General features: G+C 54.0%; 2 protein-coding genes across 2 annotated transcripts in view; both read left to right on the top strand.

Moving 5' to 3' along the window:
* Nucleotides 1-5,670, top strand: part of GDPD5 (glycerophosphodiester phosphodiesterase domain containing 5) — an 82,511-nt gene extending 76,841 nt beyond the window's left edge. The window contains exons 16-17 of the mRNA XM_034995590.1: nucleotides 1,757-1,869; nucleotides 4,691-5,670. Of these exons, the coding sequence (XP_034851481.1) occupies nucleotides 1,757-1,869; nucleotides 4,691-4,839 (262 nt within the window). The 3' untranslated portion in view covers nucleotides 4,840-5,670. The remainder of the gene's footprint in view (nucleotides 1-1,756; nucleotides 1,870-4,690) is intronic.
* Nucleotides 5,671-8,440: 2,770 nt separating this feature from the next.
* Nucleotides 8,441-18,604, top strand: KLHL35 (kelch like family member 35). The gene is made up of 7 exons (XM_034995144.1): nucleotides 8,441-8,448; nucleotides 11,153-12,016; nucleotides 13,172-13,356; nucleotides 14,980-15,098; nucleotides 15,659-15,847; nucleotides 17,268-17,456; nucleotides 18,416-18,604. Exons 1-7 carry the CDS (start codon nucleotides 8,441-8,443, stop codon nucleotides 18,602-18,604), a joined length of 1,743 nt encoding a protein of 580 aa, XP_034851035.1.
* Nucleotides 18,605-22,177: the final 3,573 nt, after the last annotated feature.

Below are 22,177 nucleotides of genomic sequence, written 5' to 3'. Positions count from 1 at the left end.
GCAAACCGTACCAAGTTCTGTCTCTCCCTTCCCATCTCAGTGTCTCCTCTCGGGCTTTGCCTCTCGAATCGCTGCTTATCTTTCTGTGTGTCTCTCATCTCTCTCACTCTCTATTTCTGCCTCCCACCCGACTCCTCCCGCCTTATACACACAGCCTCCCTGCTTTCCCCTGCAGGAACCCCACAGTGGTTGAGCTTCCTGTCCTAGATGTACCTGGCTGCAGAGACCCTGGCCTGACACCTTCCTCCTGGGTTTACTGTGAATTTCCAACATGAGTCCTAGGTCCTGGGGATCCAAGCCCCCACCTTGGTCCAATGCCTTGGGCCCTCCTGGTTTAGACAACTTTACAAACTGCTCCCTGGCTGAGGGACCGAGCCCAGTGAAGGGACATGTACTGGTCCTTCCTTCATCCTCTCCGTCAGCGGACACCCCCCTCCCCCATGCTGTACCTGTGCTGGGCCTGCAGCAAGGAGCCAGGCCTTCACCCTTGGAGCCCCAGGGTGCTGGGGGGCAGCCGAGGTGGCCCAGGTGCTGGGATGGACATGCCAGGCCCGCTCTGTGTCCAGCAAGGGCCATGACATGGTCTTCCTGCGGGTCAGGAGAGGACTGACAGGAGGGGACCCTGAGGGAGACCATTCCCTGCAGGCCCCCTCCCTCCACTCATACACTCAACAGATCCTCTGGGCACCTGCCACACAGCAGGTTTTGAGGTTGGTGCCAGGGATACTGTGACAAATAAGAGACCCAGTCGCTGCCCTCAAGGACATGTAGGGCAGCCAGCCCAGCCAGAGCACGGGCTGCCCTCCCCTCTGCTTCTTGCTTTCCCCTGTCTGTCTGCTCTTTTCATTCACCCACCTGCCTGTCCATCTGCCTGTCCATTTCTGCTGTGCTGACCCCATCTGGAAACAACTGATTTCTCATGAGCCTGGGCTCCCCCCCACCCCAGCAGGGCTCAGTGCCTGGGGGGTTGGGTTCTTGTTTCCAAGCTGACCCCTGCGCTTCTCTCAGTGGGAGTGGGGGTGGGGGTGGGGGTCCAGTGAATCTTTCTATCTAGTTTGCAGGAAAAGTCTTAAGTTCAGAGACCAGGGATTTGGGGCTGGTTGAGAGGAACTGCAATAGCAAAAACTGCCCTGGGCTGGGCACAGGACCCTGAGTCCCCGGCTCTGCCTGCCCCTGCACACTCCACACAGCCCCATCCAAGTCACTTGGACACCCCTGCCTCTGAACCTGTGAAGACAAGGCCCCCACAGCCTCTCTCTCCCCCCCCCCCCCCTTTCCCTTCCCCCCCCCCCCCCCCCCCCCCCGGGCTCTCCCCACTGGCTTCACTCGCCTGGCCCCATGGGGGAGCTGGAGGATACAGCAGCTGGGACTCCCTGAGACCGGTGTGTACCCCACAGATGAGTGTCAGAGTCATGCCTGCTAAGCTCTCCCCCAATTTGTCCCATTCAGAGTCCGTGTGCAACTGTGGGCACCTGAAACACAACTCACCAACCCCAAACCAACCATCTTCCAGGGCAAGGGGACCTGATCTCGGGTGCTGGGGACAAGGGGGAGGCTGGAGAGCCCTGCTGAGAGTCAGGAGACTCTGATTCAAGCCCTAGCTCTGCCCTTGTCTGGACCTCCGTTTCCCCATCTGTAGTTAGACAAGAGACCTGCTGGTCTCTCAGGCCAAATCCAGATAGGTTCTGGGATTGGGCAGGACCCCTGCTCCAAGGAAGGCTGGGAAAGGACCTGTGCCCATGGGCCATCTCTGCAGGTGGCGCCTGGGTGGCATACGGAGCTACAACCCCGAGCAGATCATGCTGAGTGCTGCGGTGCACCGGACCAGCCGGGACGTCAGCATCATGAAGGAGAAGCTCATCTTCTCAGGTGGGCAGCCCTGCAAAATGAGGCCGTGGGCTGTTACCTGCACCACCCCCTGCACCTGAGTACGCCACGTACAGGCAGGGACACAGCACGGACATACATCCACCCACCCGGCTTCACGTACACAGGAGCATGCACCCCTCCATATGCGGCCATCAAGTCCCCTGTGGTTGTCAGCCCCGTGGGTGGTGGACAGGGGTGACATGTGGCGGGGGTGGGGGGCTGCTTTCCCTTTGCCTGGCTTATTCACCATAAATGCTGATTTTTCACGCCTGCTTGCTCCCAGCCCCTGTTGGCATTCCCAATCTGATGGAGGGGGCAGCTGTATAAACAAATACACAGAAAATTGGGTGCCACTAGAGCTCTAATAGGGGTGCTGAGCCAGAGTGGGGTGCAAAGGAGAGTGATCAGAGCTCTCTGGGGCAGTGAGGGTCTTGGGGCCCACTTTGCAAGGGGACCTAACTGGAAAGGGAAAGATATGTAGGCAGGGCCTGGGTGATGGGTTTGAGGTGAGGACTGACCAAGCAGAGAAAAGGAAGGGCATTCAGGCAGGAACAGCAGGTGTTCAGAGGTAGTGAGGGGCCATGGCTTACTGGAGTACCAAGAACTATCCATCCTTCCATATGGCGTGAGGGGTGGTCTCGCACTCGCAAGGACGGCACTAGGGAGGCACTTGGGCCTCGAGTGTGTGGTCAGGAACTTGGGCTTTACTTTGAAAGCAGAGTAGGGTCATGGGCAGATCTGTCCTTGCTACAGTAGGGCTGTAACAAGCACCACAAACTGGGTGGCTTAAACAACAGAAATTTGTTTCAGTTCTGGAGGCTAGAATTCCAAAATGAAGGTGTTGGCAGGGTTGGTTCATTCTGAGGGCCATGGGAGAAGGATCTGGTCCAGGCCTCTCTCCTTGACTTATGGATGGTCATCTTTGTGTTGACATGGCATTCTCCCAGTATGCATCTGTGTGTCCAAATTTCCCCTCTTTATAAGGACACCAGGCATACTGGACTAGGGCCCACCTTTTTTTTTTTTTTTTTTTTTTTTTTAAGATTTTATTTATTTGAGAGAGAGAGAATGAGAGACAGAGAGCATGAGAGAAAGGAGGGTCAGAGGGAGAAGCAGACTCCTTGCTGAGCAGGGAGCCCGATGTGGGACTCGATCCCGGGACTCCAGGATCATGACCTGAGCCGAAGGCAGTCGCTTAACCAACTGAGCCACCCAGGCGCCCCGGGCCCACCTTAATGACTTCATCTTACCCAATTAACATCTGCAGCAACCTTATTCTCAAAGTCACATTCTGCAAGTACTGGGGGTTAAGACTTCAACCTATGAATTTGGGGGAGAGCACAATTCCATCTATAGCAAGTGTGGACGGTGGACAAGAGGGGGAAGCTGGAGGCAAAGAAACCAGTAGCTCAGGGGAGAGATTGGGTGTGGGAGCACAGAGGAGAGGAGAGATTTGAGGGATATTTAGGAGCCAGATGGTCTGGGGCTCAAATCCCAGCTCTATCTCCAACTAGATAGGTGAACCAGAGCACAATTAGCATCAGACTCCTCCTCTGTAAAAGGGACTGGTCCTCCCTCACAGGGTGCTTGAGGGGTTAGCACCACACCTGGCCCAGGGGTATGCTGAGTAACCACTGTCTGAATGACCGAGACTCCAGTGGGGGTGACTGATTTGGGGGCTGGTTTCCAGGATTGTGTGACCATCCACTCATTCATTCACTCCTTTATTTATTCATACCTTCAACAGATGAACACCAGGCACTGTCTTAGGTGCTTAGGATTTACAGATTCCTGCCAATGGGGCACTTGCATTCCCCCTGCCTTGGCTCAAAAGGAGCCTTCCCTGAGCACCAAGGCTGGGTTGGAGTGCCTCCTCTGGTGGCCCACAGCCCACTAGCCACACTGGGGAGCTCCTGGAAGGAGGGGCCAATCAAAGGCCCCTAGGGTGCCCAGGCTCCTACAGCCTGGCCCAGAGAAGTCAGAAGGGGCAGAGAGAATGAATGGAAAGAAAGAGGCCAGCCCCTCGGCCTGGCAGGTTCTGCGCCTCCAGGCCCCCACCTGTCCTTCAGTGCCAAAGGCCATTCATTGAGCACCTTCTGAGTGGAGACTCTAAGGAGCCAGCCACAATCCTCACCCCATCCTGCGTACTCCAGGTTGAAAGTCCTTCCCAGAGACCCTCAGCCTCCCCTCCCCTCAGGGTAGGCGCAGCTCCACTCAGCAGACCTTTTCTGAGCCTGTTACATGTCCAGTGCTGTGCCAGACAGTGGGACACAGATGCCCAGACCTCACCCCTGTGCTTGAAGTACTCCAGCTGGGGGGGGGGGGGGCAGGGGGCCACCGACAGTGACAGTACAGGAGGTGATGGGGCAGGAGCTAGGGTGGCCATGAGGAGGCCCCATTCCAGCTTGGGGGGCTCAGGGGAAGCTTTGAGGAGGCAGTAATAACAGAGATGAGAAAAACTGAGCTAGATTTTAAGAAAAGGAAGTGTTGACAGGGAGGACACTCCCAGGAGAGGGGCCAGTGCGTACAAAGGCCCTGAGTAAATGCATGGGCACCAAGATCAGGAGGGTACAGATAGTTTTCTGTGGCTGGAAGGTGGAATTCCAGGGGAGAGTGGACTGAGGTGTGGCCAGAGTGTTTGCAGAGTCCAAGGAGGGCCTTGAAAGCCAACCTCAATAGCAAACCCGAACCCAGTGATTTCATCAACCTCCAAGTGCCTGACCAGGACTTCCCATGGGTTACCCTTCCCGCTGCATTTGCCAGCCATCCTCATGGACCCCTCTTCTCCCCACTCACATTCTGCCTCCCTCTGGCCCCACAGAGATCAGCGACGGCATGGAGGTCTCCGATGAGCTCTCTGTATGTTCAGACAACAGTTATGACACGTATGCCAACAATGCTCCCACCCCTATGGATAACCGAAGGAGTGGCAGCCGCACCAAGACGCTCCCAGACCGCAGCGGGTGTTAGCCGAAGACCTGTCTGTCCCAGCCTGTACCTAATGTGGAGACCAGGGAACCCAAGAGAGCTGGCAGAATCATGTCTGGCCTGGGAGTGCGCTGGGAGCTGGCTCCATGGCCTCCTCATTGGCTCCAGTCCTCTGTCAGCCATGGCCTCCCTTGGAGGGGGCTCCCCTCTCTCCTGAGGCCCACTTGGGTCAGGACTCCAACCTCACAGATGCCCCTGCAGGCCTGGGGCTCCTTCTGGAAAGTTTGGAGCCTGGGGCCTGGTCCTCCCCTGGAGGCCTTCCCTTATATCCTGATCTGGAAGCTCTGATGAGTCACTGGGCTATGCCATGCCCCCTGTGGCAGTTGAGAATGTGGATGTCCACCTGTCCGTCCTGTCTATGCTCAGAGGCAATCAACTTCTGCATGTCTCCTGCCTCGAGGGCCTGGACTGGGCCTCTGTTCTTCATGTCAGTCTCAAAAGCACAAGGATTTTCAGCCCAGGAGGAAAGCCTGCTGCAGTGGTGGAGACGTTCCTCCCCGACCGGCCTCCTACTACCAGGAGAGGGACCGAGTCACGTCCCCAGGAGCAGCTGGAGATGGCCAGAAGAGTAGGCTTAAGGCTGCTTTTACCCCTTACCTAAGTGTCCAGCAGGCCTCTAGGGCAGAGTGGCACAGAGGCCCAGGAGATCCACAGACTGACACAACCTCAGGTTTCCACATCTGTGGCCACAGAGCAGTGGCCACATGGGAAAGAGTGTTCTAAGCATGGCCAAAGGTGGGCATATGGCCAAGGAGGCCTATAGCAGAGCGAACCTGAGGGCCTTGGTCAATATGATTAAAGCTGCCATCTTGACATGTGTTGTCTCTGAATGGTCTGTGGGAGGGTAGGGAGAGGGTTTGCTGGGTTTGGGATTCAGTTTTGGGCTGATGGTTTGAGGAGGAAGCATTCTCAGAAATGAATGGAAGAGCGCAGGGTGCTAGGGTGCTTGGGCCCCTACCCAGCATCTCCAGGACACTGGGACTTCCTGAACAGCCCTGGGATTGGGGACCAGTATCCCCATACTGTGGCGGGGGGAGATGGTCCTAGAGTGGTAAAGTGACTATCCAAAGCCACACAGCTGAGAATGAGCAAACCAACCCAGAAGCCTGCCCAAGCTCTGGCCCCAGAGTGGATGCATGCCTTCCATAACCAGCCAGAATGGCAAGGCAGATGGGGAGGCCTCCTGGGTCTGACATAGGGCTGGGTAGTGGAACCAGCAGGGCCCCTCACAGCTATATGGCGGCTTTCTGAGGTGCTTCCTAGGAGCCAAGGGATGTATCTCTTCTCCAAACAGGGGTCTTCTGGATAGAATTCTTGGGGTCTGAGCAATTCTGGCACCTTCTTGGAGGAAAAGAAAAGAAACCCCTCCCAAATGCTGGAATCCAGACTGGGCCCCCCACATTAACCTCTAGGACTGCCCACTGGGAACTGTGAGGGGATTCACCCTCCTTTCATCCTACTGAACATCTGCCAAGTGCATCCCTTCCTGGGGCAGAGGTCAACTACCACCTCTCCCTGGGCATGAAGTATAAGGGAAATCCTGAATGGCTGGATTAGGGATGGGGCATATTGCTCTACCCAAAATGCCTCCGTAACCTCTCCAGCCTCTGGCAGACCCACCCACGAAAGTGGATTTGACCTTTCAGTCCAGCTTTTCCCTGTCCCATCAGTGCCCCTGGCCAGGATATCCCAGGCTCGTGGCCACACTTGGGCTATCTGAGACATCCCGGAGCCTTCAGGTGCAGGTAGAGGGGGCTGGGAGTTCTGAGTGGGACAGCGAGTTAGCACCCCACTCTCACCAGGACCCTACACTGTACCCACCTCCCTGGTGCAGAGGCAGTCTAGCTGCCTCCCCTCACCCCAAACAATGGAGGGAGAATGGAGGCCATCCCCTAGCTGGGTAGACAGCCAGTCTTGTCTCCACCCTCAGCTGAGCTTGCAGCCTATGGTCAATACTGGCTCCTGTCCCTTGACCCGAAGAGTTACTGAGAACCCCACCTTCCTGATGCCACCCCCGACACTCTCCCCTTGTCTGCACAGGACAGACTGACTGCCCTGTTCACAGGAAAACCAGAGACAGGGCCCCTTCCCTTCCCACTTCTTCCCTCCTTCCTTGGACGCCAGGGGTGTGGCCCCCACCAGGTGGAGCCTGCCCCCCACCTGCTCAGGGCCCTCCTTCCCAAGTACAGATATAAAAGGGCCCAAACCTCTCCTGTCCTTTGACACACAGCAACGCACACTCTTTTTTTAGGGAGAAAGGAAATATACTTTTCCCTGGCGTGGGGTACACGAAACAGACTCTGGCCCCAGGCCTCGGGACACATACTTGGCCAGCATCACAGTGAGCCCATCACAGCTCCTTCCACAAACTCAGCCTGCCCAAGCTGGCCAGGTCACGTTCCTGCAGCACCCAGGCCTCACGGGCTCCACATGGCACATGGCTTTCACTGACAAACCTCCCCGAGTGTCACAGCAACCCAGTAAGATAAGGCAGGGCAGGAACTGCAAGCCTCCCTCCTGCCAAGATGAAGAGCTGGGCCAAGGGATGGGCAGTGATCTGCCTAGGGCTGCATGGCGAGTCATGGCAATTCCAGGACCAGACCCCAAGTGCCCTGGGCCTATCTGGGCTCTTGTCAAAGCAACCTCCTCCCAATTGCTGTCCTCTTCTGTGAAGGCAAATCTCACCAGCCTCTCAAACACCAGGCCCTGTGGCCCTTTGTGGAGGCAGCAAATGATCTGGGACCAGCCTATAGGGTGGCCTCCCTGGTTCCAGGAGGCCAGGCCTGCTCAGTACTACCACGGCCCACCTCACTGAGTCCCCTCCAACGTGGGTGCATGGCTGAAAACCACCTCAACTCATACGATGCCACGGCCATAGGACCACACGTGGGCCCCAAGACACAACCCCCTGTCCTGCAGACAGACGCATGTCACACACAGGATCACAAAGACACAAAGAGGGACCCACCAGGCAGACAACCAGACACATGAAGTCCCACGATGACAATGTCTGCTGTCAAACAGGAACACAGATAGGCAGAGTCACACAGAGGTAGGAGGGCATCCAAGGCCCCGAAGCTATGCGGCCACAGAGTTAGTCCCACCTACAACTATAGTCACACCCACCACATCCCTGTGTGCTCCCACACTCACATACAGGTTCCCTGGCACACCTGGACCCTCACAACCACCCGATTACACCCCGACTCCTTAGGGCAGTCCCCCCACACACCTTCACATCCATACATTTATTCAAGGGCACAGCCAGTGCCAGATCACCCCCAGTCCAGGTACAAGGATCCCCGAGATGCGTGCACGGTCAACGCCATGCTTACTCGCGCCTCCTTCCTTCCCTCCCTCCCAGGGCTGGCCCAAGAATGGAACAAAAGCTCAGCGTCCCCTCCTCCCCCTCTCCTCTCCCCTCCCCCCGGCGTCCAGCCCCTTTGTCCTCCTGCAGCTGAGCTGGAGCCGGAGTCCAGGCAGAGCGGCAAGGACACTGGAGCCCGACTGCCAGGGCTGTAGCAACAGGACAGACAGGAGCGGTCAGTACGAGAGCAGCAACTGCAGAGCCCCCGGGTGAGCCATGGCCAGGTAAGTGCCAGGTACATCCGGGGACTTAGCCCCTCAACAGGCAGGGCCGTGTGGTGTCTACAAGTCTGAGTGTGTGTGTGTGAGAGGGGGTGTGGGTGTGAACAAGAAACAGGGGGGCATGTCAATTTCTAGGGGCTGGATCCCTTAGTTCGCATCAGAACTCTTGGCTGGAGGTACCTAGATGCTTAGCTAGGACGAGAGAATGTCCAATGGAGCCCTGCCTGGGAATCCCTACCATCCACGTTGCAACTGGGTCCTCCGGCCCCCAGACTGGGAATCCCCAGGGTGGAAACGGAGTCTGATGTCCCAGTGTGACCACAGTGCCCAGCACAGTAGACAGCAGTAGAACGAATGAAAAAGTATTGGTGCACTTCCCAGGAGGAGACTCCCTCTCCTTGTGCTGCAGGGAGAGGTCCCTCCTTACCCTGAAGAGACCTGCCCTCCTGGATCCCAGCTCAGGGGGTGGCTGCTTTCTTAGTAAGCAGCCAGCAGAGAAAGGAATGGGGGCAGCATGCTCCGATGACCTCCCTCACCTCCCTCTGCTGGTTCTGGGCTGCTCCTTAGGACATGCCCTCACCCCGGCAAGTGTGGCCGAGCAGCTAGGCCTGCAGAGTCTGCAGCCAGGTGGGTTCAGGGCCCAGCCCCTCTGCTTGGGCACAGTTAGCTTCCTGGGACCCGGCCCACCAGGGAGCTCATTTCCGTAATCCTGACATGGGGATCCACCACCCAGGATGACTGGGGCGTGAGCACTGAAAGCCAGATCTGACCTCCGGGGCAAAGCAGTCTCAAAGAAGGCAGAGCATGGAGCATGGAGGGAGAGGCAATAGGTAGAGGGCAGAGTTGTGCTCCCCTAGAGTAAGTTGCCACCTAAAGAAGTGAGCTCCCTGTCCCTGGAGGTGTGCAAGCAGAGACTGTATGTTCATAATGACCAAATCACAACCAGCCCAGTACCACCCCCGAGTCTGTAGAGTGCTTTCACAAACACCCCTTCTTTGGTCCTCAGAGCAACCTCTAAAGGGCCGGTTTCCTGTGTGCTTCTTTTAAGGAAAGACAAACTTAAAGAAGGGCGGGGGCATCTAAAGAAATGCTCACGGTTGTGAGGATCAGATGAAATTATGCACATAAAAGCAGCCAGCACACCTGGCGTGCTCCCTTCCTCTTGTGTTAGCGGAGTCTGTACTATGTACCTAGCACTTTTCACATTCCACTTCATAAGCACAACGTCACAACAATGCTGTGAGGTGGGCGATATGACCCCATTTCAGAGGAGGAAACTGAAGGGGAGTGACCTGCATAGCTCACGCAGTGAGTCAGCGACAGAGGCAGGTTTAGAGCCCAGATCAGTCCTTAGAGCCAGCTCTTTCCATCTCCCCCCAGGGCTTCCTTGAGAACACGGGGAGAACTCACTAGAGAGAGGGCTAACTTCCCTCTCAGCCTGGGTTCTAGTCTCCTGCCCTCCTTCCCTCTGGGCCTTAGCAAAGATTGTTCTCTAAATGGAGACATCCTCCCTGAACTCCCTTCCCTTCTCCTGGCTAATTCCCCCTATGCTTCTCAGTCTGAAAATCCCTCAGGGGATACCTTCCCTGAATCCCCTCCAACAGGGTCTAGTGCCCCTTCTATCAGCTCCCACACTCCCCCATGGGACCCCCACCAAGCTGTGAGATCCAGGACTGCAGGGTCCATGCTTGTCTTGCCCACTGCTTGGCACAGAAAAGGCTCTAAATACATGCTGGCTTAATGCGTTCACTCAACAAACAGATACTAACTGAGCACCTACTGTAGGAGAGGCAGATATTAAATAGAATAATCAGGGGGCACCTGGGTGGCTCCATCGTTAAGCATCTGACTTCAACTCAGGTCATGACCTTGGGGTCCTGGGATCGTGCCCAGTGTCGGGCTCCACACTCAGCGAGATGTCTGCTTGTCCCTCTTCCTCTGTCCCTCCCCCCACTCCTGCACGTGCACACTCTCTCTAATAAGTAAGTAAAATATAAATAAATACAGAAATAGATAAATCAACCAATCAATCATCAGGGTTTGGTCAGTGGGGAGCACCTAAGGGCAAGAGGAGAAAGAATAGGGTGACAAGAGGGAGCAGAGTTATTCCTCCCCACACCACACTAGGTCTCTGTGGGGTAGCCTGAATCCTACAGCTCCTGTCAGGGGGCCCTTAATATACAGATATTTTGTGCAGGTTCCTGTAACCTCCCGGCCCTCCCATTCCAGACCTTGGAGAGGTAAACGCTTCCTGCTGTTGGTGACCACGGGCACTGCCTTACCCCTTGTGGGAGGCCCTAAACACGGTCTACGTGTGGGTAAATCGTTCCCTTACTAGACTATCCTCAATTTATGCCATTTGAGAGCTTGCCGTCTGTCTCCTGCTGATATTGATGACAGTTTAACGAGTCTGCAGAACAGAAAGTAATATGACTGAAGTGGGTAAGCGAGGAAGACGGTGATACAGCTAAGGCAGGCCTAGCCCTCCAAGTCGGCAGGGACTAGATCACTGCAGCCATAGGACCCTGGATGAAGGGATGGAAGGAAGAGCCGCTGAGCAAACGAAAGCACCTGCGTTACATTCACGCATGCCGGCTTGGGTAAACCTGGGAACGAACAACGGAATGAACGGATGAGGGGCCTCCTGCCCTCTGGCCCAACCCACCCAGGTGGATTTCCGACGCTGTTTGTGTTCTTTACCTGGCAGGATGCTGGAGGGCCCAGTGCTGGAGGAGTCGGAGCCCGGCTCCCTGGCGCCGTGTGCGGGGTCCTGCCATGCGCAGCGCGTTCTGCAGACTCTCAACGCGTACCGGCGGAGCGGCACCCTCACCGACGTGGTGCTGCGCGCCGGCGGCCGCGACTTCCCGTGCCACCGCGCGGCGCTCAGCGCGGGCAGCGCCTACTTCCGCAGCCTGTTCGCGGCCGGGCGGCCGGAGCACGGCTTGGCCGTGGTGCCCGTGGCCTCGGAGGCGGGGCCGGGCGCGGCGGCGGCGGCGCTGGCCGTGGTGCTCGACTACGTGTACGGCGCGGGCGTGCGGCTGCGCGCTGAGGACGAGGCGGCGGCCGTGCTGGCGCTGGCCGAGCGGCTGGGCGTGGCGGGCCTGCGCGAGGCCTGCGCCAGCTTCCTCGAGGGCCGCCTGCGCGCCGCCAACAGTCTGGCGCTGCGCCGCGTGGCCGCCGCCTTCTCGCTCGCCTCGCTGGCCGAGCGCTGCGGCCGCGTGCTGCGCCAGGCCTTCGTCGAGGTGGCGCGCCACGCCGACTTCCTGGAGCTGGCGCCCGACGAGGTGGCGGCGCTGCTGGCCGACCCGGCGCTGGGCGTGGCGCGCGAAGAGGCCGTGTTCGAGGCGGCCATGCGCTGGGTGCGCCACGACGCGCCGGCCCGCCGCGGGCAGCTGCGGCGCCTGCTGGAGCACGTGCGCCTGCCCCTGCTGGCGCCCGCCTACTTCCTGGAGAAGGTGGAGGCCGACGAGCTGCTGCAAGCCAGCCGCGAGTGTCGCCCGCTGCTGCTCGAGGCCCGCGCCTGCTTCATCCTGGGCCGCGAGGTCGGCGCGCTGCGGGCCCGGCCGCGGAGGTACGGCCCCCTGCCCCCTTGCCTTCCACGCGTCCTCATCCCGGATTCTGCAACCACTCATACCTGTAGCATCCTTTAATTCTGCTCATTCGTTCACACATTTCATGGGCTTGGTATTGGGAATTCTGCCCTTGAGAATTCACAGGCCAGTGGGGGAGAGGTAGGGATCTCACACCTTGCACACATCCTTCCTCTTGCCCATCCATCCGTAATTCTGAGCGCTGTTTCTGTGCAGGTCTTGTGCTGGGTGTCCGGGACTCGGGAGTAACTGGAAATACCCTTTACCTTCCAAGAGCTCAGTCTAGTAAGGGACAAAAATAGGGCCTGGAAAAAATGAGAGAGGCTTACTCTCCCACCCCTGGAACGCCAGACCGGGAGACTTTGGGTGGAGTAGTCCAAGATGTAGTCCAAGTAGTGCCCTCCCGGGGATAGAAGACAGGATGCCTCTGTCTTACCACACTGTGTCTCCAACACTAAGCTCAGGGCCTGGGACAAAGAAGATGCTCAATATTTGTAAAAGGAACTAGGTAGGAAGCCGGTGGCTTGGTTTGGAAATTCTGGTGGGGTCAGAAGCCTCAGGGGTTGGTTAGTGGGAGGGGAGAATGTTTTACTGAAAGGGTGTGTATCCTGGTCCCGTGGAATTAGGGAATGGGTTTAGGAAATAGTTACAGTAGGAGGGAGGCAGCACAACTGGCAGTCGGGGATGAAGGGCAGAAAAGGGTAAAGAGAATGGGTTAGTGGCAGCCAACCTGGGTTGGCTGAATTCCAGCTCTCTCACTTACGGACTCCGACTTCCGGCAAGCCAAAGTCTGTGAGCCTGTTTCCTCCTCTGCAAAAGGAGTAGTAACCCCCGCCTAATAAAACTATCATAAGAATTAAACGAGGTGACTTTTCTAGGTAAGGGCTCTGTAAAGATCCTTTCCCTGTAATTTAGATGTCAGTAGTTGGGGTTAAGGATTGGTGACTCTCTTCCCATTGATATTAGGAAAGGAGGTTGGAGGTGGCAGAGTCCAGCATGGGACTGGGAGGCAGGGAGTGCAATGGGCATAAGGGCATGGAAGGGCAGCAGGACGGTACAGTGTGGTCAACGAGAGGATGAGAGAGAGCCAAAACTTGGGTGCGGGTCAACAGGCATTGGGCTTATCCCCACGCCAGATTCATGGACCTAGCTGAAGTGATCGTGGTCATCGGCGGTTGCGACCGCAAGGGGCTCCTGAAGCTGCCCTTCACTGACGCCTACCATCCAGAGAGCCGGCGCTGGACCCCACTGCCTAGCTTCCCAGGCTACACACGCTCAGAGTTCGCTGCCTGTGCTCTCCGCAATGACATCTATGTCTCGGGTGAGGGCAGGGCCGCAGCGGGAGCCCCACAGGATTGGCTCTTTGCCTCCCTCAAGCCACTCTCTTTTTCTCTCCAGCCGCGAGGTGGGGGTGGGATTTTCCCCAATAACCTACAGCTATTGGCTGAAGTGGTATGTAGTCCTGCAGGGCCAGTCACTGGTATGACTCTGACCTTCTTTCAGCAATATCCACTTCAATTTATATTACTATTAGTCACTTCTCTTTCTTTAGCCAACTATGTGCAGAACATTATGCTACACACCTTATATTACTCAATTTCCCCTACAACCCCATTTTACAGGGAGGTTAAGAATTTTCCCATTATCTCAAAAATGGTAAAGCTAGGAGAAACACGGATTGGTTTGATACCAATGGATTGTGCCCTCCCTGAGGTCCAGGCCCTAGAGAGAGAATAAAACAGCCCCTGCTCCCCTGGAGAAGGGGAGACAGAGAGACTTCACTTTGCCACCAGACTTTTCAGCTGGACCTTGAAAATCTGGAGCGAGCAGCATAGGCAAAGGTATGAAGACCAGAATGTGCAGAAAGGAACCCCAGGTACTCGGGTCTCCAAAGTGCAGGTTGAGTGCATCTGGGAGAGGAGGGGAGGTATTGTAGATGAGGCAGGAAAGGGAGTCAAGTTAGATCGGGGAGGCTTTGACTCCAGGCCTAGGTAGACTGCACTTGTTGTAGGGAGCAATGGGTGTCTGGGAAGGATAAGGAGCAGAAGAATGAGCCAGAAAGGCCTCAAGGACCATCCAGGCCACACTTTATTACTGGACAACTTATCCAAGGCTTCTGATGGCCTGTGAACAACATGAAGGGCCTTTGCTGGGTGCTGGTGGGAATACACAGAGGCAGGGGCTACAAAACAGAGCTGGGGCTTGAGTCATAGGCTCAGGCTGAGGGATGCAGTCAGGGTTGTCCTTGGGAAGGCTGCTCCTGAGAGGTAAGTCCCTGGTCAGTAGCCCCAGGAGGAACAGGGACGAAGAGTCCACAGTTTGCATTTCAGGGCCTAGCCCCATGGGCATACCAGTGCTCAGCTTGGGAGACTAGAAGTTCTGGTTCTGGTCATTGATCTAGAGTGAAAGGCCGTGGGGCCTTCAACAGGGCCTTCCTGGTCTCTAAGCCACATCTGAGTTTTCTGTCTGTAAACTGTGTATAATAATCCTAACACCTCTTGGAGGAATGAGAACAGACATGAAATCATGAAGGTAAGTGCAGAAATGAGGCTGGGTTACTGAGTCACTCTCTATCTTCTCCTATCCCAGTGTAGGTGGCTCTGCTCTCCCTCTGCCCCCAGCACATTCCTGATGCTTATTTGGGCACACTTTGCACTCTTATCTCCGTTTGAATTCTAAGTGGCCCCCTTTTTGCTTCCCAGAGTACAGAGCCTGGCATACCACCATAAGGCACCCAGTGAAGATCAGCTCCTTCTCCCTAAATCTCTCAGGCCTCTCCCCACAAAACTCCCTGCCCCTTGTCCTCACACCTTCCCACCATTCATTCAAAACACAGTCTACCCTTAACTCTTCCTTTGGATCTGGGGGCCCTTGTTTCTAGGTCTTTAGGGGTGCTGTTGACCCCAAGAGGGCCTGGAGTCAACAGTGGCTTCTCTTTCCCTAGGAGGCCACATCAACAGCCGTGATGTGTGGATGTTTAGTACCCCTTGGCACACCTGGATCAAGGTGGCCTCGCTGCTCAAGGGCAGGTGGAGGCACAAGATGGCAGTCGTGCAGGGGCAGGTAGGGACACACAGCAGCTGCTGCCCTCTGGCTCAAGGTACAGATCAATGGACTTCCTGGGGGAAGGTCCTATAAGACAGTCTCTCTGAAAGATGGGATCTTAAGCACCAAAAAGGAAAGATACTTGCCCAAAGTTACATGATAATGCTGATAATAATACCTAGTGGTCAGGGGTCAAAAGTGTGGGCTCTGGGGCCAGACTAGGTGTGAATTTTGACCCTGCCACTTTGAAAAAAAAAAAAAAATAATAATAATAATCTTTGTAAGCTACATCCCAAATTCAGAAAAGAAAATAAAAGTGCTTCTTAGGATCACTTAAATAAGGTGATAAACCCTCAGTAAATTACTAGCTATTACTAAGCATCAGCTTGGTGCCAGATATTTGACAGGTCTAATACCCATCCCAGAGACGGATATGCTTATCCCCAGGTAATAGAAGAAACCCGCTAAGGGAGGCCGCCCAGGCGCTGGCAGTGCTGGAATGTACCTCCTGTGAGTCTGGGGACAGTTTCTCCCCGCACATAGCGGAGCATCCCACCTTTGCTTGTCCTCATCCGCAGCTGTTCGCAGTGGGTGGCTTCGACGGCCTTCGGCGCCTGCGCAGTGTAGAACGCTACGACCCCTTCTCCAACACCTGGGCGGCGGCGGCACCCCTCCCGGAGGCCGTGAGCTCAGCGGCAGTGGTGTCCTGCGCGGGCAGGATCTACGTGGTCGGGGGCGCCGGGCAGGACAGCCTCAGCACCAACAAGGTGGGCACGGACAGGGCGTTGGAGGCCTGCTGTGTGTAATACTTCCCTGCTGAAACGAGGGGGTCACTCCTCAGGGCTGTGTGCCAGACTCCGGAGTTGGCACTTCACATCCTCATCGTTTTCTCAGTCTCAACAGCCCTGAGGAGTGACCCCCTTGTTTCAGCAAGAAAGTGAGTTCAGACAGATGACCCCAAGGTCACACAGTGGGTCCAGACCTGAATATTTAAGCTGGTGCCATATGGGTTTCATAGATTTTAAAAATTAAGTTAGGGCAAGGGTAGGATCAATTAAAACATTTTTCCTTCATTCAAAACAAAACAAACCCACACACTTGAAATTTTAGAAAACACAGAAATAGGGAAAAAACCACCCATGAGCCAACCACTAAAGGATAACTACTATTAATATTTTGGTGCATTGCTTTGTAGGCTTTCTCTGAATCTGCTTTTGTGTTTTAGTTTTGTGTTCTTACTGGTAGTAAAATTTTGCATTCTGCTTTTTATTCTCATTTAAATGTAAGCATTTTCCACATGCTTAGAAACCCTTCACAGCCATCACTTCAATTGTAATAGTCTACAGGGTGGATGAACCATAGTCTGTCAAGCAAATTTTCTGTTGCTGGACATTTAGGCTTTCTGTGAATAAAAATTAATCTTCATAGCAGCTTCTTCCCTCCCCTGATGGCCATACAAGTCTGCGGTCCTGGGATCTGAATCTTTCCCAGATTAGGATACTTCACCCCTCTTTATTCCGCAGGACACACACACACACACACACACACACGCCCCCGTTCCTGGGGCTGGCTGGGGGAACTGCCCTCTGGTGCAGCACTGATTGAATATAGGCCATTCCAGGAGTCTCCAAGGAAACAACTGAGGAAACGAATACAGATGAACAGGCAGGTAGTATAAGCCCTCAGAAACTCTGGAAAGTGTGAACACTGGTGGGCCTGAGAAGCCTGTGGACAGTTGTAGGGATGGGGGCTGCAAGATACCCTAGCTGGGATCTTGTCATGAGCTCAGAGCACCAGGGGGAGGGAAGTGGGTTGACAATGTATGCAGTAAGAAATGCATTTCTATGGAGGGCCTGCTCTCTGAGGACCTTCTACAGTGCTAATGCTGATGGTACTTCCATCTCCTGGGATGCAGACCTTTCCTGGACCTTTAAAGATGAGGCGGCTTTGGACAAAGGGAGTCCAGGGCTGGGGCCAGAATGTGGAACGAGACTGAGCACACCTGAAGGCAGGGATGGTGGGTCTCCTCTGCCCCCACCCCTCCCCCCCCCGCAATGCTAGCTCAGGTCTGGAAGACACAGGCAAATGTGAATTAGTCCCCCTACAGGGGAGGTGGGAGGATGTGGGCAGCAGGGCAGTTGGGGGGGGTGGTGAGGCTTCACCACAGCCCCTCCTCCTGCCCCTCAGGTGCAGTGCTTTGACCCCAAGGAGGACCAGTGGAGCCTGCGATCACCAGCACCTTTCTCACAGCGGTGCCTCGAGGCTGTCTCCCTTGAGGGCACCATCTATGTGGTAGGGGGCCTCATGAGCAAAATCTTCACCTATGACCCTGGCACAGATGTCTGGGGGGAGGCAGCTGTCCTCCCCAGCCCCGTGGTAAGTAGAGGCTCCCAGGTACAGCCTTGGTACTGGTTCCGATCGGGAGAGCAAAGTCCCATGTCTAAGGATGTGGAACTCAGAGGTTGTTGAGTCTGTCTCTGACTCCATGCTAGGCAGTTATACCTAGTTCCTTAGCTTTGTCCTCATTAGAATAATGAGCCTTGTGTTCCACAGATGAAGAGACCAGCCTTAGAGATTGAGGCCTCGCCCAAGGCCTCCAGTTAAGCCATGTTAAAGCAGAGCATGGAACCCCAGTTCCAAGTGCTTTAGCCTTGGATGAGGGTCTTGGTCTAAATGACCCTGAAGTCTCTTGTCCTGAAGGCCACCAGCTGGTTGCCTGTTGCGGGGAGGTCAGGGTAGAGAAGGGACTTGTTAAGTTCCCCTGCCCTAGTAATATCAGAGCAGGGAGGTCCAGGCCCTGGAGGCTTTGTCCCCTGCATTCCTGGCCTCCCCCACCTCTTGTCCCCTTCCCCGAAATTCCAGAGACTACATAGGGGTGTGGTTGGATTGGTAGTCCCTGCCAGTTCTGACCTTCAGTGATTCTAAGAGCTTGAGATTTCTGGCTTCTCTGAGTCTGAGATCTTAGGGCGGTGGTGGTGGTGATTGTTGTCACTGTTCCTGGAGTGCTTACTGTCTTCCTGGCACTATGTAAAATGCTTTACATGCTTAACCCCATTAACTGTTAAGGCAACCTTATGAAGAAGGTACTACTATTATTCTTACTTTGCAGGGGAGGAAACTGAGGCCCAGGGAGCTTAAGTGACTTGTCTAAAGCTATGTAGTAAGAGTCAAGCCAGAGCTTGAACTCAAACCGACTCAGTTCCTGCCTTTCTGCCATCCAGACTGCCTGCTCATATTCTGTGGGTCAAGGTTTTATTGTCTGGACTGGCCAGCTGGGACAGAGGGAGCCCCACACTGGACCCCATAGCTGATTATCTTTCTGTTTGTCTACCCAGGAGAGCTGTGGCGTGACTGTGTGTGACGGGAAGGTCCACATCCTTGGTGGGCGGGATGATCTTGGGGAGAGCACCGACAAGGTCTTCACCTTTGACCCCAGCAATGGGCAGGTGGAGGCCCAGCCATCCCTACAGCGCTGCACCAGCTCCCATGGCTGCATTACCATCATTCAGAGCCTGGGCAGGTGACTCAAACTTGAACAGCCTGAGCCAGGAAGCAGAGAAAGGAGAACTCAGGCTCACCACTGCTCCCCTCATGGTACCTCCATGTAAATAGTCCCTTAACTTATTGCATCCCTTTCTTACAGAAATAAAACCTTGTTCATTTTTTTTTTTTAAGATTTTATTTATTTGAGAGAGCGAGAATGAGAGCACATGAGCAGGGGGAGGGTCAGAGGGAGGAGCAGACTCCCTGCAGAGCAGGGAGCCTGATGCGGGACTTGATCCCGTAACTCCAGGATCATGACCTGAGCCGAAGGCAGTGGTTTAACCAACTGAGCCACCCAGGCGCCCGAAATAAAACCTTGTTCAAAGGTTGGGTCTGTGTTCCAGCTCAAGCCTGCTTTGTCTGGAGAAGTAATACCCAGTATCTGCTCCCTGCTTTGACTCTTTACAAAGCACCTTCATATGTTACCTTGTTTACCTTCAAAATGGCAGTGTGGACATGTTTTAAAAATTATGAAATACTTCACAAAAAGTATATATTTTTGTACAGTTTAAGAATTACAATAAATATGTTTCCACCATCTAGCTTAAGAAAGATTGTTACAAATGCCTTTGTAGGCACCTCCATTTCCAAACCCATTCCTTCCCACATTCCTCCCAAAGGTAATCACTGTCCTTAAATAAGAGGTTACTGGCATTTTTTTAACTTTTAATGAGCTAGTTATTAAGATTTGTATTTTACAGAAAAAGAACTGCCTTAAAAGATGAGGAGACTTGCCCAAGATCACATACTTAGTAACTGGCAGAGTCCATGACTCATAAGACTTCATGAAGCTTCAGAATCTATGAAGCATTTCTGGTCAGGATGTTTCTCTTTCTAAACCACCCTCTCCAAACACTTAGCAATAACAGATAAAATTAAAAGCCAAACTACTAAAAAGATAGAGGCTTAGGCTTATAAGTAAGCAAACATGTCCAAGGACCAGCAACAGTGGAATTATAAAACCATGAGAAAGGGAGAAGCTCCAGCTCTGGGGTTCAGACTCTAGGATAAAGCTTTAAAAAAACGGGATTACAAACCAGTCTCACTGCTAGAAGTCACGGCCAAGGTAGGCCTCCCCGCCTCATCAGAGAAGCAGAAACAAAACAGAAGACAGTGTGGGACACCGAGCAGCCCTGAGGCCAAGGCTCGCAGCAAGCTGCAGGCCCAGGCCGGAGAACCCAGCCAACCCAGCTCTGCACCTGGACCTGTGAGCTCCCCAACATCACCAGGGGGCATGAGCCCCTCTTGCCATCATAAGCACCCGGGTGGCCTGAGGCTCTATGGGCAGCAACATAAAACTGCTAGAGGGGGAGGGATGAGCTCAGAGGAAAGAGGGGACAAAAGATGTCACGTATTCTGTCAGGCAGAGACCCAGAGGGTTCAGGTCCTATGCTTGTGTTTCTGAGGCCCAGAGGAGCTGGCCAGGTCCCATCTGGGGCTCCCCATCATGTGCACTCAGATTGCCTTTTGAAGAGCTATCATCTGCTCCCTGCATCCCCTCCGGCACAGCCCCATGCCCCTCCCTGTCTTCCAAAGCCCCAGGGCCCTATCTGTGGGGTCTCTCCAGCTGGGGCTGGCCCATCGCAGCCTAGCACAAAGGCCTGGGTCCCAGCTGAGCTGCTACCCTCTGATGATCTCAGATTAGGAAGCCTGTGACCATCTGGACACAGCTGATAATGGCAAAGAGGAGGGGAGGGGAGTAGTGGGGAGGCCCAGCCCCTCAGAGCCTGCCTGTCCCCACCCCACGGATAACACCCAGGACAAAGCAAGTGCTGTATTGTTTAACCACCCAAGCAAAAGCCTGAGTGGAAAAGGTAGGGGCAAATTCAGGGTAAGATCTTGAGAACATGGGCACCTCACCTGGGCTGGGCACTTCCTGTGTGCCAAGCAGACCACCCCATTTCCCCAACAATGACCATTCATGCTCCGTCCAAGCGCCAATGCCCTTTCCTGCTCTCTCTGCCTGGACAGATCCAACACCCTCTACTCCAGAGCTGACTCCTCTCTCCTTATGCCCTTATCTACCCCCCTTTTACCACGAGGCATATGGCCAGGCCTTTATATATGACATCTCTAGTCTTCCCTGACATACCCATAGGATGCTTCTTGAGGCAGGAAAGATGTCAGCTTTATCTCTCTATCCCCCAATGCCTGGAACAAGAGCCCACCCTGCACCCACCTCTGTATGCTACATCAAAGTTTCCTGGATTTCTATTTTATAATATCTGTGAGGTAAGTACTACCGCCCCACTTAACCAATGAGGAAATGGAGACTCAAGAGTTGTGAAGTCATTTGTCTACTAATGTCACTGGTCTAGTGAGTGGTGGCAGAGCCAGGATTCCTGGGTCCAGCTATCTCCAAAGCCTGCTGTCTCCATGCAGCCTCACCCAGGCTCTGTGAATCTGAGAAAGCTAATCTGGGAAAAGAGTGTGGAGGGTAGCACCTGAGTTCCTTAGAAGTAGAAAATACAGTATCTTATCTATGGGGGATACATCCCAAGACCACCAGCAGATGCCTGAAACCAGATGGTAGCAAACCCTGCACACACTGTGTTTCCTATACATACATACATAACTAGGATAAAGTTTAATTTATAAATTAGGCACAGTAGTAATAGATTAAAAATAATAACAAAAATTGTAATACAGTGTAATAAAAGTTATGTGAATGTGGGCTCCCTCAAAATATCTTTTTGAACTATACTTACCCTTCTTCTTGTGATGATGTGAGATGGTAAATGCCTACAGGATGAGATAAAATCAGGCAAATGACACAGACATCATGATGCAGCATTAGGCTACTACTGACCTGACTTAAGTCAGAAAGGGGATCGTCTGCTTCCAGAACACAGTTGATCTCAGGTAACTGAAATCGCAGAAAGTGAAACCACGGAATTTTGGGGGGGGAGGGGGAGCTGGCGCTACTGTACATCATTTACACCCTGGGAAATCCCAGCCTCATAGGATTTGGTCCCTGCCTTTAGGGGCTTCCAGTCGGATGAGGGGGAGACATGGTTCATCTCCCTGGTGAGTGAGGCTCACAGAACACGATACAAAGCAAAAGTTACACACCCATGTGTCCTAATTTCCTAGGACTGTGGGTTTGACCAAGACCATATATGGAGGGCCTCCCTGGCTCCTAGCCCACTGCTCTTTGCCCCACCTGGGCTGCCTGCTGAATGAGAGGGACTGTCGCTATCCAACAGGAAACCAAACCACAAGTTCTGAGTATATGACTCCTTAGTCACATGGGTTTGCCATACTCTCCCCAGCTGAGAACACACTTAACTCTTCATATGCCATCAGAAGCCACTGAACCCAAATTTAGTTTTTGAGTTTCGTTTTTGAGAAGTTCTAACTATTTATAAGGATTGGTATTTTAGGACTGTTATTCTTAGTGGGCTTCTAAACAAAACAAAATGAGAAATTTACTTACCTTTCAAAAAACACGTAATACTCATTCTATCTTACAATCACCATATGGATTCATTAGATTCTTGTATAAATCCAAAATACATTATGAGATCATGATGAATTTATTTTCCTCTATCTTG

Source organism: Mirounga leonina, unplaced genomic scaffold, assembly GCF_011800145.1.
Source record: "Mirounga leonina isolate KUSES-001 unplaced genomic scaffold, KU_Mleo_1.0 Mir_92, whole genome shotgun sequence".
NCBI classification, from domain to species: domain Eukaryota; kingdom Metazoa; phylum Chordata; class Mammalia; order Carnivora; family Phocidae; genus Mirounga; species Mirounga leonina.
The sequence above is the reverse complement of the archived record's forward strand: the minus strand, read 5'-3'. Positions and strand labels throughout refer to the sequence as shown.

Coding starts and splice junctions, on each gene's coding strand:
- KLHL35 (XM_034995144.1), top strand. Junction 12,017..13,171: donor CTGCGGGCCCGGCCGCGGAG/GTACGGCCCCCT, acceptor TCCCCACGCCAG/ATTCATGGACCTAGCTGAAG. Junction 15,848..17,267: donor ACAGCCTCAGCACCAACAAG/GTGGGCACGGAC, acceptor CCTGCCCCTCAG/GTGCAGTGCTTTGACCCCAA.